This window comes from Dermacentor albipictus, chromosome 8, assembly GCF_038994185.2.
Source record: "Dermacentor albipictus isolate Rhodes 1998 colony chromosome 8, USDA_Dalb.pri_finalv2, whole genome shotgun sequence".
NCBI classification, from domain to species: domain Eukaryota; kingdom Metazoa; phylum Arthropoda; class Arachnida; order Ixodida; family Ixodidae; genus Dermacentor; species Dermacentor albipictus.
In genome coordinates, this window is record NC_091828.1 from 113,329,094 (window position 1) to 113,345,944 (window position 16,851).

At 45.5% G+C, this 16,851-nt stretch overlaps 3 protein-coding genes across 6 annotated transcripts in view; 1 reads left to right on the forward strand and 2 right to left on the reverse strand.

Annotated features, from left to right (window-relative positions):
• Nucleotides 1-9,706, reverse strand: part of LOC135920135 ((E3-independent) E2 ubiquitin-conjugating enzyme UBE2O-like) — a 39,993-nt gene extending 30,287 nt beyond the window's left edge. Inside the window, exons 1-7 of one of the 2 annotated variants that reach the window (XM_065454236.2) lie at nt 9,416-9,706; nt 8,899-9,072; nt 4,688-4,785; nt 3,583-3,643; nt 3,174-3,326; nt 2,711-2,829; nt 839-992 (exon numbers count right to left, since the gene is read on the reverse strand). In XM_065454236.2, the coding sequence (XP_065310308.2) occupies nt 839-992; nt 2,711-2,829; nt 3,174-3,326; nt 3,583-3,643; nt 4,688-4,785; nt 8,899-9,072; nt 9,416-9,637 (981 nt within the window). In that variant the 5' untranslated portion in view covers nt 9,638-9,706. The remainder of the gene's footprint in view (nt 1-838; nt 993-2,710; nt 2,830-3,173; nt 3,327-3,582; nt 3,644-4,687; nt 4,786-8,898; nt 9,073-9,415) is intronic. The other variant, XM_065454237.2, reaches the window with a different exon arrangement.
• A 731-nt stretch (nt 9,707-10,437) lies between these two features.
• LOC135920144 (essential MCU regulator, mitochondrial-like) lies at nt 10,438-11,103 on the forward strand. The gene has a single exon (XM_065454274.2). It carries the CDS (start codon nt 10,488-10,490, stop codon nt 10,779-10,781), a length of 294 nt encoding a protein of 97 aa, XP_065310346.1. The 5' UTR covers nt 10,438-10,487; the 3' UTR covers nt 10,782-11,103.
• A 3,592-nt stretch (nt 11,104-14,695) lies between these two features.
• fliI (FLII actin remodeling protein) overlaps nt 14,696-16,851 on the reverse strand; it is a 49,108-nt gene continuing 46,952 nt past the window's right edge. For all 3 annotated transcript variants that reach the window (XM_065454272.2, XM_065454271.2, XM_065454270.2), the window contains one exon: nt 14,696-15,389. In XM_065454272.2, coding sequence (XP_065310344.2) covers nt 15,255-15,389 — 135 coding nt within the window. In that variant the 3' untranslated portion in view covers nt 14,696-15,254. The remainder of the gene's footprint in view (nt 15,390-16,851) is intronic.

The following is a 16,851-nucleotide window of genomic DNA, read 5'->3' on the forward strand; positions in this document are numbered from 1 at the left end:
CATCAGAATGCTCTAAGTTCAGCGGGTTTTGCTTATACCAGGCACGCTTGAACTGGCAAGCAAATCTGGCTGCTCTTCAACGGGGTCCATTTTAAGTGCCCAGTGGCGCGCACAAACTCTGACTACTACTGCCATTTATCGACGCCGACGGTAGCATATGCGCAAGCCAAGCGAGCTGGCGATCGCTGGGAAACAGCATAGGCCTAGCTCACTGGCCGTCAGATCCGGGGCTGATGGCTCTTGCGATCTGTCCGTAGTTAGTAATAAAAGCACCTATATTCGTCAACACAATCAACGTCTGCACATTTACGTCGCTCATAAGTGACAATACAATTACTTTGCCCGACGCCGTTGGTAGTGATGAGAAAACACGTAAGTCAGACAGGCCGCTTTGGAGAGACGATTGCTGCGGCAACTGTGCTGACTGCTTGCGAGTCAAAATCATGCCAACGATTTACTATTTCGTGTAACGTTTCATACCATGCACTCTTTTGAGGTCACTTTACTCTACGATTTATTTGGTGTCAGAAACAAATTTTAGCTGCTGTCAGCAGTGAAAAAGGCCAGCATCAAGACCAGGGAGGGGAAAAAAAGAGCACTAGGACGATCGGAGTGGCAAGAAACTTGCTTGCCATCCTCCTTCCTTGATGTCGATGCTGCGAGGTGCTGCATTTTTCACAGTTGGCGGGACGCACATACTTTCAAATTGATTTTAAATATGTTCTATATTGTATCTAAGCTATCTCACAAATTAACTCGACTTCGAAATTTTGTGTCAGTACTCCTTTAACCTCCAAGTATCTGTCCCACACCATGCCTCTGAGAAGCACACACTCACACATTCAACGTTGTGCATTGGCGGCGAGTACTTAGAAGCACACTGCCTTTTCCACTCGTCTAGGGTGATGATGTTGTCGGTGGCCTTGAGCGTGTAGTAATTCCGGTCTCCTATCTGCAGGGCACATCGCTCGAATATGTTGATCATTTTCACCCTGCAAGCATCGGCAAAGCAAAGCAGGCCGGAATGTTCATCAGCAGAGTCACGGACAGTGTTGGTAACATCACAGGAGTATTCCAGGTGAACTCTATCACACCATATACTTTGATAGCTTGGCAACCTTCTTCCACTTTTCCAGGGGTGCAGGGGAACTTCAGGCTATGCTGACCTTTCCAACAAGATGTGCAAAGTAGACCCTTCCCTTGTTGGCGCACATGAACTTCAATACGTCTATGTTTGTTTATGTGCTTACATTTGTACCCCAATATGTGCCCGTTCAGCTTGTGTCATAGTGGCAGGTTTACAGCACTTGAGAAATGATTAAGTGACACAGATTTGAAACATCCCTTTTCAACTATGCCTTAAGAGGTCGCTTGCTCATTGGAGTCAGCTCCAATCTTCCTACCAATACCATATTTACTCGCACAATGATCACACTTTTTTGTCAACAAAATTGACGCAAATTCAGGGGTGCGATCATTACGCAGGTTAAATTTCCCACCAAAAGAAACATTTTCTTTTTTCATCCCGCATCTGCTGCGGGATGATAAGCAGGCGGCTGCCGCTGTCAGTGCGGGACACCAAAACAAAAATGGCGGCCAGCGAAGCAAGCCGAACACAATGATTTTTCTTCTCGTGAGTACATTAGGCTCATGAAAGTTTCTCCTATATTAACGATATTATTCATTACTGATATCGGCAAGTTTGCGACAATAACGTAGCCATGTCTACTTTGAGGGAAGAAAAACAGAGATGGGCGCGCTTAGCTGGCAGTGACATAGAAACACATGGCCGGCGTGCTGCGGCACATGTCTTCACTACTATCCTAACACGGCACGTTTCCGCTAAGGGTGGGCGAATATCTAAGCTGCGTTACAAGCGTCGGCGTACGAATAGGATACACTTCTAACATAACAGTGTAAACGTGACCACTATCATTGCCGCTCGCAATTTGTTGCGTGCCCACGAGTGCAGACGAGAAGAATCAAAAGGCGCCTTTATGTTGTTGTTGTTGACCAAAACCATTACGAAGCCTACAAATAGTAAAGCCGAGGCAAGTTTGGTAGTAGGTTTTTTTTTTCATGGAAGTGCGGAAAGTGATGAAAGGAATGAAATGGGGCATCTGCTTAAGAAAGTTGGGTGCGAGTGGACCGCTTGGTATGTCTTGAAGAGTCGTGTGTGTAGCATTCGACAGATACTAAGCGCGATCATCATTAGCTAGACTTGGCACACGACATATTGCTGCGACAAGTTTAGGGTGCGATCATTACACGGGAAAGAAAAAAAAATGGAATTTTGACGGCAAAATTCAGGGGTGCGATCATTATGCGAGTAAATACGGTACACTGTTTCAATGTGGTGATCCAAGTACCGTTTCGGTGTGATGCAGGCTGCATTGAAATGCAACTGATCACCTTTTGGAACTGCCTATGCCTGCAGATCACCATCACTACAAGCATGATCATGGGACAAGGCTCTGGCCACAAAAGATGAGACAAAAAGGTAAGATATACAGAAAGATTAGATAGAAAGATAAGACAGAAAGATTGGATGATAAATATAGAAATTAGATAGATGCACATACTAAACAGATTAAACGATAGAGGTCAGGCAGGTTAATAGATAGGTTAGGCCGACAGAAATTAGACAGATGGACAAATGGAGGGAGGTATGACCAACTGACAGACAGACAGAATCAGTAGCAGCCCTTACCTGTCTAGCGCCTCTCCTTCGATGACGTACTTGATGAGCTCATCAGTCTGGTTGTTCCCATTGGATGTGTCCTGGTAAGCCTTGCACACACCTTGCACAAACAGGTACACGACCTTCACCTGCAGGCAGCACCGTGTACACAGAAAGTCACAGATTGGCCGCGGCCACTGGTGCGCCCCACAAAGCATTGCATTTGAAACATAAAGCCTCCGCTTAGCTTAGCGTGTCTACATGTGTCACGGACAACGAACCAGCGTTTCTCAGGAGATCAATGGCGTTGCGTGTATCATGTGGTTGTTTAGAGAACATATAAGATTGCGCGCTCGTGGCAAACGCACCACGCTGGTAGTTGCACCACATGCATTTCACCTTCCGTGTTTTGTCGTCCAGCTCGTCGCAGCCACGGGCGTCAAAAATCACACACAAATGCACCCGGATTTCCACAATTCTGTGCTGCACTCACATCCTCTACGGTGACCTGGACGTGCTTGTGCGGACGACTCAGCAGGGCGCTGGTCTCCTTGGTGCAGTTGAGCCAGCGGGCTCCCTCGAAGCACCGCATGGGACCGCTCAGCCTCTGGCCCTTGTAGAAGCCTTCCTCCTTGAATTCGGATGACTGCGGAGACCAGGACATGGGTATTTTTTTTTCTTTGGCATAGCTGTTTACAATGTACCTGAACACCAGACACACGGACAGCAGTAGCAACGCTTGAAGTAGCACCTTGTGGCAGTTTGTTTAATCACAAAGAAAAAAAAATCGGAAAGGCAGTTGTCAAACAGGCACAATTTCACACCCTCCTTCCCTCCTTTGTCTAGATAAATGCATTGGAGCCAAGGCATCCCCCTGACTTGCAAGAGAGAGAAAAGCTTACCGGCAGCCTCCGGTCTAAAACGTCGTCCAGGTCAAGTGCATCATCCTCTTGAAGTATGCACCTGCAATGTTTGTGATAGCCTGTGAGAATCCAGACCCTAACTCTTGATACACAAGCCAGAAGCAGCTAAAGGCGCTTTCTTAACTAACATGCTACCCTACTCTGCTTTCTTGTATAAATCTTACACTTGGTGTCTGTCTAGATTTAAATTCCAAAAATTCCATTTCCCAAAACTAATTATAATTTTTGGCCTTAAGACCCCTGCGCCCTATTTAACCAGATAGCATTGGTATAAAAAATTTGTCCTCACTAATCATCAAATGTGATGATTAGTAAGCACAAATAAAACTGTACTAAGCAAATAAAATAAACTTGTGGAGTTCTACATCCCAAATATGAGATGCCATGGAGGGGCGGGGGGGTATTACCGGATTACGTTTTATTACGGGGATTTGTTAGATGCGACCTAATTTCAAGTACACAAGTGGTTTCACAACCATCACTATTGGAACGTCCTCACGGTGGCCAGCAGACAAGCTTGTGAACCCATGCTCAGTGGAAGAACGCTATGAGCAACAAGCGCCAAAACTTCACAGGCTCACAGCAGCGCTGTAACGCACGACACCAAAGAAAGTTTTCGAGGAACTTTTCAGTCACACATGCTGCACTTTCGTGTCAGCGAACTAGCCACACATTGAGGCCCGTGTATCCAATGTCCGGCCTAGCTGGGCACCAGTGTACCACGTACTAGAATGGGGGAGCGTGTGTGCTTCTTGGAGCATGCATGACCATGGACAGAGCTTTGCTGGATGCATCGGGCATTGGCAAGCGTTGACACAGGCATGCGTCTGTTATTGTTGAACATGTTCTGTCAGTTTTATGGTATCCCTAACTGGATGACATTGGCACATTTTTGTTGCACACTCAAACTTCATTGGCCCCTCCTGGCCAGTGCTGGTTCCGAATAGCCACTGAGGCGCTGCAGGTCTAAGCACAGTGGGTCTAAGTATAGTAGGTCTAAGCACAGTGGGCTTAAGCACAGATGTGGTGGCTACCTGCATTCAGCTACAGTCCTGTTACTCATGTGACTAAGAAACGCACTCACGTTGACCCATCGGGAAAGCGGACGGTCAGCTCCGTCTTGAAACTCTGCACCATACCAACCCAGGAGTCGAGGTATATGGCAACATCTTGGCTAAACCTCTGTGCAAAGACAATTTTCGCAAATACATTAGAAAATGCAAAAGCTGTTGTGATTTGGCTACTGCAAGAAGCGATTTATTGTGCAAAATTCTGACAAGATGTACTTCTGCCAGACAAAGGGCCCAAATGCATGAAATAAATGACAAGAAACAATAAAGACGAGTTCTAAGTGTCTTCTCCTGCTGCTTTTTTCCAATAAGGATTGTTTGACATGCCTATCTTTGCAACTTCATAAATGCTCTATCAAGAAACAAACAGAACAAGCAATGCAGCACGTTTTGCATTTTCAGCTAGAGAAAATCATCAGAGTTGCTCATTCATTTCAGAGTGGTATGTCGTCAGCTAACCACTCTGAGAAGCATGAAATATAAAGTTAAGAATTTTCACAATACAGAAAAGCTGAAAGGTTCTTGATGTAACCTACTTTCCCTTATTTTGCAATGACCTTCAGGTTTGAGGTAATAGCTCCTAACAACACACTGGTGTTCTACATAGACTAGGGATCCAAGGTTGCTATGTTGTAGCTATGCGTTTTTCAATGCTAATGCATTTCAGTGCTTCTTGCGTTCGATACTCCACCTGAGGCAGAGCGTCGCTTGACCACTCACGAACGTGAAAAGCACCAAAAGGCATTAGCATAGGGAAAAGACACAACTATAAAATTGTGCCCCAGATGCCATTATAATGCAATCCTGTCTCGTAAGGAATCTTACAATGAAGAAATTTTTGTCCGGCAGTGCTTAAGAAAGGCTTTTTGAAAAGAAAAAAAAAGAAAACAGTTAAGTGGAACACCAATGCTTTTTGCTTTAACTTTGCAGGAAGATATCTCAATTGAAGCTACTAGTACTAGTCTTGAGATAGCTAGTAAGCAGACACGCCTTAAGCTCTGACCATCGTCAATTCAAAAATCACATGTCCCTTGAATCGTCATTGTCATATTCAGCCTATATTAATGCCTACTGAAGGATGAAGGCCTCTTCCAGTGATCTCCAATTACCTGTCCCCCAATCTGCAAAGGCCAATTTCATAATTTCATCACCCCAACCCTATTTATGAGGCTGACAAATGCGCCATTGCTACAGTGTTTTACTAACGAACAACTGCAGGAACTTTTGTCATGCATACCAGCACTGAAAGTGCACATATCACTGCACCACGAGAGTGCAGTGATCCTTCAAAGCTACAACCCGCAATGTTAATTTGGTCTCATGGTGAGAGGAACACTGACACAGTTTAAGATGGGCCAGTGACAAGGATGTCGATTAAGTGTAGGCTGGTGCAGTTGATAATGTTGCTAAGATTCAAGATAATGCTCCCTTATTAGTTTCGTATTCTATCATTCCTTTTTCTGCATAGTGTAGCACATGTACATGTTTATGATTGTGAAATAAGAATTAACTGGAAGTTGGTGTATGTACCAGCTCACATCATGCACAAAGTTTTTTGTTGCTTTTGCTTTTTACATTATCTAGGTCTCGCATTACGTTTTTTAAGATGGTTAAACACATATGACTGACACGATGGGAAAAATTTAAGTTTCAGCTAAATAGTTTGAGCATCCATATTAAAATGTAGTACTTAAAATGCGCAACACATATTTTAAACTTTCAGTATCCTTATTAAATGGAATTTCCATGTCCTCACACCTTATCAAGAGCAGAGCAGTCAAGTGCTCAGATAGACTAGAAATACAAGAGGTCACAGAGCAGTTACGTTTTACATTTCTTGGCATCATATGGGGAATAGTCCAAAGTTCTCTAGAAATACAGCTATTTGCTTGTGTTGTTGTGAGTGAAAATAACTACACAACAAAACATACAGAGTGTTTTAGTTTTAACGTGCCAATTTAGGGTTTCGGGAATGGCTTCCCACGAAACTAAGTGCCATATAAAGGTCACTACTCCTTTTTTCAGCCACTTTTTGACATCTACAAGACGTCCTGTTGGTCACAGTTCTTTTTTTAGCCAGATTTGGACATTCACAAGACATACTATTGGTCACAGGTTGGTGGCTAGAGAAGCAATTTCCCTTTGTGCCAAGCAAGTCTCCGTGTGTTTCCCTACACCATCTATGCTTCGCAAACAAAGAATTTCAATGGTTAGCCAATGAATCACAATACTAGATGTAAGTGCAGTTTTATATGCATTTTTTAAAGTTATTCTGATTCCCACAACGGTTGAACTCAAAGGCCAAATTCAACAAAATTCCACTTTAGATAAATTGGTTATAAATGAGCAGTAACAATAGCAGCCTGGCTAAAATTGCTTCCAACTCTTGGCAAAGCTGCAGGGACACTTGTCTAATAATTTTATGAACAGCCTTTTAACAGACTGGGTACGAGGTGATTGGTGGACATGACACAAATCTCAGCATGCCACCCCCGAGATATTCAGCATGCAGCCTGATCTCGGAGGTCAAGCTCAGGTACACTCCTGGTTCTCAACTTTCTTGGTTCTGTACCACTTCCTGTGAGCAGTAACGGCAGCACTTTGTTTCAGTTTTGGTATAAAGAACGTCTACATTTGTTAGCTTTTCCTGACACAACTATTCAAATTTCAAATGTTAAATTTTGCATGGAGGTTACCTTGTCTCTACTCTATCTGATATTAAATTTTCATGCAGTAAAAAAAATTTAACTGCAGTTGATTTTCAAGCCCTGCACGAGGGTTAATGACACGAGGATAACGAGCTTACTGCTCCATTCTAACGTGCAATGATTAATTACCACCACCTTTCAAGTATCCTAGATTTTATGCAGATTGAGTGCTACTTACACACTGTGTTCAGGAACGCCCGACTTCAAACCTGCTACACTTGATCAATCCTGATGCTTAGACTGCACTTGAAACATTAACTGCTTACTGGGCGTTTAAGCTGCCTATGCGATAGGTTACTGGGCGTTTAAGCTGCCTATGCGATAGGTATAAAAGACAATAAAAGTTCATATAGTATGGGAACATGCAAGAAATTATGCCCTAAGAAACACTCTAGTCGGCGAAACTAATAACTTAACGATGTCTCTGCCTTTTTTGTCGGTTCATCAGTTGCAAAGACATAAGCCAACAGGGGTACTCCATGGCTACATGTGCTTAACCTGAGCCCCTCCATTTCATCCAGCTATGCCGCTAGCCATGGTCTTCGACTTATGGCACCAGGAGAACAGGTGCACATGTGATTCGAGCACACACACACACACAAAAAAAAGTTCGAACTACTGCGCAGTGTTCCAGGGATGTCTATATCCGACAGCACTCGTGCCTGCTACACGATCAAGTTTACAAAACAAAAATTCACCGAAACTTGCAATTCAGTATTTCATAACGCCGATCGTTATTTCGAGGTAAACCACTCAATCTGCCATGTCTAAGGGCATGCAAAACTTTTTTTTTTTTTTTTTCTGTGGTGAAGATACGCTCACACAGGCGCAGAGATACACAGAGAGATGATATACACAAAAAGCGACGCCAATAGACTCCATTGCGTTTATCATTGTTACTCTCATAGTTAATTTGCTGCTGCGCGGATCATTACAAGCTCGATGCCGCGGCTTGGCTTCAGAACACGAAACCTTCACGCCATTCGAAGGCGTTCGTGAATTTTATAACACGTGCGCATATTACGCGTCTGCACGTTACATAACCCGCGAAACGAAGAGCGTTTATTTCAACACTCGAAAGGCTGCCCCCCTTTGGAAGCGCAGAAAATAAAACCTCTCGTGCAAGCACGCCTCTCGAAGGTAGTTAAGTAACCCTGAGCAAGACTAGCTCGCACTCCGGTTGGGCCGAAGCTGCAGACAAACGAACACGCAACCGTGCAGCGCGCGACAATCGGTCGAAATGTCACGAGCAGTTGCCATTCATTGTGTACTCTTACGACGCAGGAGCCGGCGCGACGATGTACGGTGGAACAGACGAAAAAACAACAAAGCAATTGTGCCGTCTGCTTCAACGCTCTCTTCGTGGACGTTGCAGTGCGTCGTAAAGGTACCACATCCATATGTGTACCCGCAGAACGATGCGCAGGGCCACGTACGCGTAACACGAGTGTAATCGCCTATGAATGAAAAATGAGGAAAGTAGCAACAGACGGAAAATTCCGCAGCTTCGCACTTGCCTCGAGAGGAACGAGATCGACGCTGTTGACGTTGTTAATCACGCAGTTGGTTCCCAGCACTTGGATGGTGGCGAGGACCTCGGTGTTGCGGCAGTAGCCCAACTGCGTGTCTTTACCCTTGACCACTTTCCTCACGACGTCGCCCGGCATGAGGGAGCGATCGTGGAGTTTCACCTGCGTCCGTGCGAAGCCAAAGAACCTTACGGAAGGAACGCCTCGCCGGCCGGAAAGAAAGAAAAAGAAGAACGAGAAAGCGTGGGAATGCTTCGGAACACACGCGATCAGCTATCGCGGTATCCGATGACGAGCAGGCGAGCCGTCGCTTTCCCTTTTGACAGGTCGGCCGGATTCGGGACCGCTCCAGGTACCCCGCCGGGTACACCGTAACGGTCGCGGTGGGCTCGGGTTCACCTCTCGAGGGACCCCCCCACAGGCTAGCTTTCGAATCTCCGAACATCGGAGGATCGACTACAAACGGGGTTCATTTCGAGGGCCGTAGAGGAGCGAGCCGTTTTACCTTCTTTTCCGAGACCACTTCTTCGCGGCCCTTGGGGTGCCATGCGACCCGTACGTGGCCCCTTTTCATGCGGTCCCATTGGGGTACGTTGGCCGCGACTTCTTCCTCGTCCTCACTGGTCACGTACTCGGCGTTCTCTAGCACCAGCCCGAACTCGATACGTCCCTTGCGAGTGATGCGGTAGACGGAGTCCTCGTCGAAGTATTTACAATTCGATGCCATATTCGACCGTCTGCGCTGGTCGAGAACGCGCAGAATCTCGCGAGATCGCGAGCCCAGCGAGGGCCGCGACGGCAGGGGGGGAGGAGGTTGAGAAGGAGAGGAGGTTTGGCCTGGTTGCCCCGGCAACAGCGCCGCACCATCATATGATCGGTTGATAGGTCGCCCGCGGCGCCTCCTAAAGCTGTTGACGAAGGCGAAGAAGCGCGCACACGTAATTTATTTACATAATAGGGACAGATGCCCCGACGTTGACACCTTGTGTAACGGTGCTTTCGTAAATCACAAGTTGCGTGGGCCTGGCGGAGGCGAAATAACCACATAACATGATATGCTTTCTAGCCAGAATGTCGCTATTTTTATGGTACAAATGAGCAGCGGTCTAGCGAATGCCACTGCGTTCAAATCAATTGTTCAAAACATCTTTGATGCTGTAAGGGACTACTATGTATTCGTATTCCTATCCGAACCTCCTTATGATAGGAATACACACGAGGAATACACTGGAATACAGAGGAAACTATGTTCGAGTTGAGACGCCAATTTATTTATCTACAAGAGTCGCGAAGACGTGATCTTTCAGTACGGAGGAAATTAAAGGAAAACATGATCCCCAGAGAGCACTACTGTACGCGACTTTACCAAAGGGTCAAATCACACATTTATTAATTTACTGTTCCGCTGACGTAACATAGTGCAAGAAACTTTATGACCCACAACTATAGTACCCCAATAAATGGGTTTTTAGTGAGGTGGCGCTGTATACCTACCGAAATCAAGGCCACGGCAATGTTTATCTGCGGCCGTTCCTCCACACCTATCGGTGCACCACCGCATCGGAAAAAAATTTGCCATGGCCGCCGTCGTCAGAAAATTCTTGATTTCTTCGGCGCTACGCCTGCACAAGAGCGCCGCGCCGTCGCTGCAGAAATCTGCTGGGCACGCCACGCGACAGGTCCGCCACCGCGTCTGCTACAACTCCGGTGCCGTGCTGCCCGAACCGGAGAAGTCTGGCTTCGGCTTCCTGTGGGTGCTTCTGACGGTGCTTCCCGGTCTCTACGTCGGCGCTACCATCAGCAAGGAAGGCGCCGCGTTTTTGGAGGAGAACGATATCTTCGTGCCCGACGACGACGATGACGACGGCTGAAAAATAGACGAGTGACGTTTATCTTGCCGCAGATCTGCGTTGTCGCGAGACGACGCCGTTCCTGCGCCTTCTCTTAGTGCCCTTCAGTGCGCCGTCGAAATTCGACCAGCTCGCCCACGCAAGCCGCTTTTCTCTCTTCAACTAGTCCAGGTTCACGCGGTGTGGACATTTAAGACGAATTCATGAAACTGGTGTCTGCGCTGCTTACGAATGTGAATTACGTGACTACTGTATATCGTAGAAAATAGATACCAAGGTTTACTTATCGTACGTTCCCGTCGAAATGAATAAATAAAAGGTTAAGAAAAACAGTCACCCGAGACAGCAGTGTTGTGGTTGATCGCTCTTTTAATTTATACAGAAAAAAAAACAACGAAATACACTGCAATGTACAAACACGCGCACACGTCATACATAAACACACGCTCCAAGGCACTAAATGTCTTATATTACATTATAAATAAGTTACGAAATCGGCAGCAGTTGCGAGGCTTTGGCGATTTTCTGATCCACACACATACCATGTTGCACAGAAAGAAGCAACTCTACAGATTGAGCATGACTTCTGGCGGTGGTCTGTCTTGGTGTGAAAATGGTTTAGTGGATGGTATCACGTTGGTTTTTCCACTGTCTCTCTCACCTGTATGTACCACTATCAGTTTGGAATGCCAGAGTGTTCGCTGATGCACTTTCCACTGACAACACTGGTTAACCGTGAGCAGCCTACAATTTTCGTCTCACACATACACATTTGAGAGCACCACGAACATGCCCCACAAAGTCATTTCAAGTTGCCAATGTACATAATGTTGCATTGATAAGGGAGCCTGTGAAAGTGGCTCTACCAGCTAAACTGCTGGATTGTTCGTACTCAAATTTCGCACATAGGTGGCCTTCTGTGACGCATTTTGTTTACTGCCAGGTTCACTGTTAAACACGTAATTAGTATTCTGTCATCAATTATCACTAAGCTGTAGCATAAAAGCCCCGAAAACTTACTTTTTATACACAAATGTAAGTCCAGTTGGTGAAATCAATGGCTTCTTTTGGATAAAGGTGCAGAAATGTTAGTTATATTGGCTTTATTACTGCTCGTGCGTTCCTTTCAACAGTGGACCATACCGTATGTGTCTGCAGCAATGCTGGATGAAGAATGTAGTGTAGATTTTTCTTGCTAGAAGGGATGGTGGCTCCATCTGATGATAGGATGCAGAAATGCTCACCACGGCAAGATACACAGCGGAGGCAACACTTATTTCCTCCTCACAACAGATAGCACCACTGCTCCACAGAGACAAGTCCACACTAAATTTCTCATGTGGTACTGCCACCGATGACACTTCCAATTTCTAATGATTGAAAGTGGCAGATACTGAATTCAAGTGCAGCAAATGCCACGTCCGAGTGAAATATGAATGCAAATGAGCCAGTGGTTTAACCATTAGAGGCCTTCCTACTGGACTCCCTTACTGATGCAACATTTGGTACTTTGCTGGTAACCTTATCAGAAGGCTCACTGTCAAGCGCATAAAAAAAAAAATGGGAGAGAGAGAGAAAAGACGATATATTGCTAAGCAGACGTACACAAGTGTTGCAAAACATGGCATTCTGCAGAAGTACAGTATGGCTTTGGTTTGTGACGGCAAGGCATCAGAAATATGGCACGACCGTGGTTTTGTTCAATCTCGCTGCATTGCACTTGGCACTTTAAAGTAGGGCAGCGACTTGTTCGCTTTAAGACTACAGTGAGTGATGAGTTAAGAATGCAGGATGGGCCCCCCAAAAATGTGTGATGCACCTGCTCATTAACCCTTGGCGTATGAGGCAATGGTTCTCTTATAGATGACACTGGCACGAAAGCGAAAAGTCACTCAATGTCACCCCCACTTAAGAAACAAAGAGGTCCCCCAGCAGAGTGAGAAGTTTCACTACAAGGAAGCTTGACCAAGGCATGTCATTCAGGCTCATTGGTCCGTCGTACAAAGAGGTCTAAAACAAAAATTTTCTGAAGTGGCAGCCCCCACAGATTTCTTACCAGCAGAGGCAAAGCGAATGCTTGCCTCTACTTCACCCTTTAAGGTGCGCCATGCTAGATGGAGACAAGTCAAAGCTCAACGGCTTTTGCTCATCTAACTCAAATTATAGGCCAGCTGCAAAATAAAAGCTTGTTGCTTCGGGATAAAATACAACCTTTGGCTGAAAAGTGACGTCAGGATCTCCCATACAATTTGCAAGACATTCAAGTTTCATCCTTAAACCAGGTACACAAAGAGGCACCTCGAGCAATATGTATTCGTCAAAACTGGCCATCTTAAAGCCGCAAGAGCTAAGGAGAAAATATGTCCTGTTGCCCACTGTACGCTAACACATTATTCAATTCCTTCAGCAAAATGGCGGCAGCTCTGTTTCTCTTTTGGGACATCATGTCCACTCTAGAAATAGATTTTTTTAAAACCCCTTGTGGGAAAGTGAGCAGCGCTAAAAGGACAAGGAGGGATGACGCACGTGGACCATCCTTGACCTGATGTAATGCCCTGGTAGCCATGCGTAATGAGGTCCACATACGGTAAATATGTGAACGCCTCTTGAATGCAGTTATATTGTAACTGCAGTTGAAAGTTAGCGCTGTGTGCTGTTGTTCTTGTGTCCACCCGTGTCATCAGCAAGTGCCTTGGCAAGTAAGGACAAGAATACAAAGGATAAGGAAGGAAAGTAAGACTAGGACGAGGCAACTTTTTGCTGCACTTGCACACCTTCCTACTCGACAAAAAACAGTCCCGATAAAGATGAGGATGAGAAAAAGAAAAAAGGCTCACGCATTTTTGCCCTCGTCTTCATTGCCGCTGTTTTTTTTTTTGTCAAGTATGAATGTACACCAGCTTGCTTTAAGTTTCCCTGCTACTGCCATACATGTTCCCTCTGAAAAGCACTCAGTGCTGCATTCTTGACCTGTCACTAACTGTATATAAAGCGTGATATATGCTTAAAGGAGTACTGACGCATATTTCCAAAGTTGTCAAGTTGTCAAAAGTCTTAACACGCACCACGCACTTCTAACACCTGAAATGATAACGATATCTAGCGAGTATGAATGCCGGGGAAACAAAGACGTTTTACTTGGATAACTAAAGTCGCTCTTGAAACGTCGGACCTGCCATAATCTACGCTATCGTGACGCCGCGACACAGAGCTAAATTTGCTGACTTCGTGTAGTGATAAGGCTAGGCAAACGTGTGTGCTCATAAATAATAAAAATAAACGGGAGCGTTGTGTGCATTTCTTCTGGCAGCGCGTGGCAGTCACAACGAGCGTAGCAAAGAAGCGAATGAGTGCATCACGATGCCATGGCACATCAAACTTCTGGGTACAGACACCGAAGCTATACTTCCTTTCAGACACAGCAGGCAATGTTATGAGGTCTTAGAGAGACTGCTCACTTCTGCGACCGGCAAAATAGCACCTCACATCTCAAAGAAAGATGCAGGCATGTATTTCGCTGTAAAATTAAGTCGTGTAATTTTTACGTAGCAAAACGCGATGCATTGATTACACGAAGGGCGTCGGAGATCCGAGCCTATTTGCCACCACATGTGTGGAGGGACACGTTGCGTCGGCCAGTGGCCATAGCGCATTACCTGCGCTCGCGACCAAGACGTAGTACGCCAAACATTACTGGCAGCACAAATGTTCTCAAGTAATACGTGATTTGACGTACACTTGGGTCCACAAGTTGCGGTTGTAACATATGAAATAGTCACTCCGTAGAAAGTGTCGCAGTTCAAGAACAAGATCGCTGGGAAACATGTAGAGAACGCCTTCAATGACCACACTAAGTATATTTGTGTAGCTTCCATAGCATTGCCTGCAATGTGTGAAACGCAGTGCAAGTTTGTGGAAACAACTATTAGAGTAAATTACTCAGGGTGCTCCGACACTTGGTAGTGTTTTTCGCTAGGGTTTAGAGGGCTAGGTTCTTCATTTAACGCAAAAATATGACGACTTCTGCATGATCGCACCAGTACTCCTTTAGGAAATCCAAGTTGCATTTGCTTAGAACGGGTCTTTGCAAACTCTCTTAACAGTGTTTCTATCCTACTGAATTTGTGTCCGTTCGGCTATCCCGGGGTATTTGTTAGCAAGCTTTCAGCAACGGTCGATTACGTTCACCGGGAACAAGCATACAATGCCCGCTGCCAACAGACGAGAAAGGTGGTCCATAGTCCAAGCCTAACACCAGGCGGTGTGGTACAACCTTGTGACCTGCGCGCTTCTGCAGCAGCACGTCAACTCTTTTGCAGCCAGCGCTTCCAAAGTTGTCGACGGGCGTGTACTTAAACCTTTGGCCATGTCACAAGCTTCGGGCTGTCGACGGACAGGCGCTCGCTTCGTCGAGATGCTGCAACGTCTGCGCGGCGTTGTAGATGTGGTCGGCTCGGCGGATTGTCACTGCTAGACTTGGTGGGTTGACTGCTCCTACTCGGCGACAGTCTTGTAGGCTCCCCAACCGTGGAAGCACTTTGTGAACCGCTTCGACTCTTTCCCCTTGACGGTGAGCATCAGCTTTCGTGGTAGCTCGGGCTGCTTGACCCTCAGGTTTTGCACATACACCTAGAAAGATACGGGTTAACGTTCTCTCAGTGACAGTGTGACCGTAGAGCTTTGTGATAAATTTACTAGAGGGAACCAGCTTTGTGATAAATTTACTAGAGGGAACCCCCGATGCTGAGATTGTTCGGCTATCATGGGAACAATTGGTGCAATGCGGATTTGCTTAATTTTCATGCTTGCGGCTTCAGACGTCTTTGTGGCGTCATTTATATTACGCAAAAATTATCAGATCATTGAAGCAATCAAATACAGTGGTTTCCCTTTAAACGGAACTTCAAGGGACCAGGGAAATAAGTTCCGTTTATCAGGTTTTCATTCACCGAGAGAGTGAGCTCAAGGGTACACAAGATGCGATTTTGAAAGGAGCAGACGCTTTACGCCAAACAGCAGATAACAGGTGTACCACATCCGACTACAAAACGGCTTCTTACAAATCTTCTACTTGCATGCAGCCACTGACTAGAGCAAGCAGCATACAATGTAATTACAAAAAAGAAATGTTGAGTAAAAATAAATTGCCGTTTTAGTGATGCAATGGCTCTTGAAAGATTTCGATAAATGATTGTCTCCAGTGTGAGTGAATTGCATTTTGTAGACATAAGCCACGATGAAGGTAAACCTACACCAACAAGAGCTAGCAAAAGCTGCCGTGGCAAAAACATAGAGAACTGGCGAGAAACCCCAAAAAGAAAGGCAGGAAAGGCGCAAACAGTGCTGAGTATTTTGATGCTGCTGAGGCTAGCCGGCCAGTTTAGTTTTCGGTAATAATTATTCTGTTTACCCGGAGTTAGAAAAAGATGTGGCTGAGTATATAGAAATTTTTCACATTGCATTAATGCAAAACCGACCAACCATAATGCTGCTGTTCCATTTAAGCGAGTCCTGCGATTCTTTTTTATACACACCAAGGGCAATAAATCTCTGTGCAAATGAATAATCATGGAAAATTATTGCATTTATAACGTAACATTTCGTTAAAAACTACGAATTTGCAAAGCTTCAAAGTCTTTTGTAACCAGGAGGATAAGGTTAAGGCAAATCCACATATACTGCACTATTCCCTAGCTGGCCAAACTAAAAAAAAAAAAGATCAAATTATGGGGTTTTACGTGCCAAAACCACTTTCTGATTATGAGGCACGCCGCAGTGGAGGACTCCGGAAATTTAGACCACTTGGGGTTCTTTAACGTGCACTTAAATCTAAGTACACGCGTGTTTTTGCATTTTGCCCCCATCGAATTGCGGCCGCCGTGGCCGGGATTTGATCCCGCGAACTTGTGCTCAGCAGCCTGACACCATAGCCACTGAGCAACAGCTGGCCAAACTGCCAAACCTACAGCTTCCTTAGACAATGGCGCCAGGGTTCCCTATAGTGATATTTTCTAGGAAACTCGTAAATGTGACAGACTGGACAAGATGGGGTGTGCAAACATTTCTTTCCTAAGAACCACTCCCACTTTCT

Coding starts and splice junctions, on each gene's coding strand:
- LOC135920144 (XM_065454274.2), top strand. CDS start 10,488: ATGGCCGCCGTCGTCAGAAAATTCTTGATTTCTTCGGCGCTACGCCTG.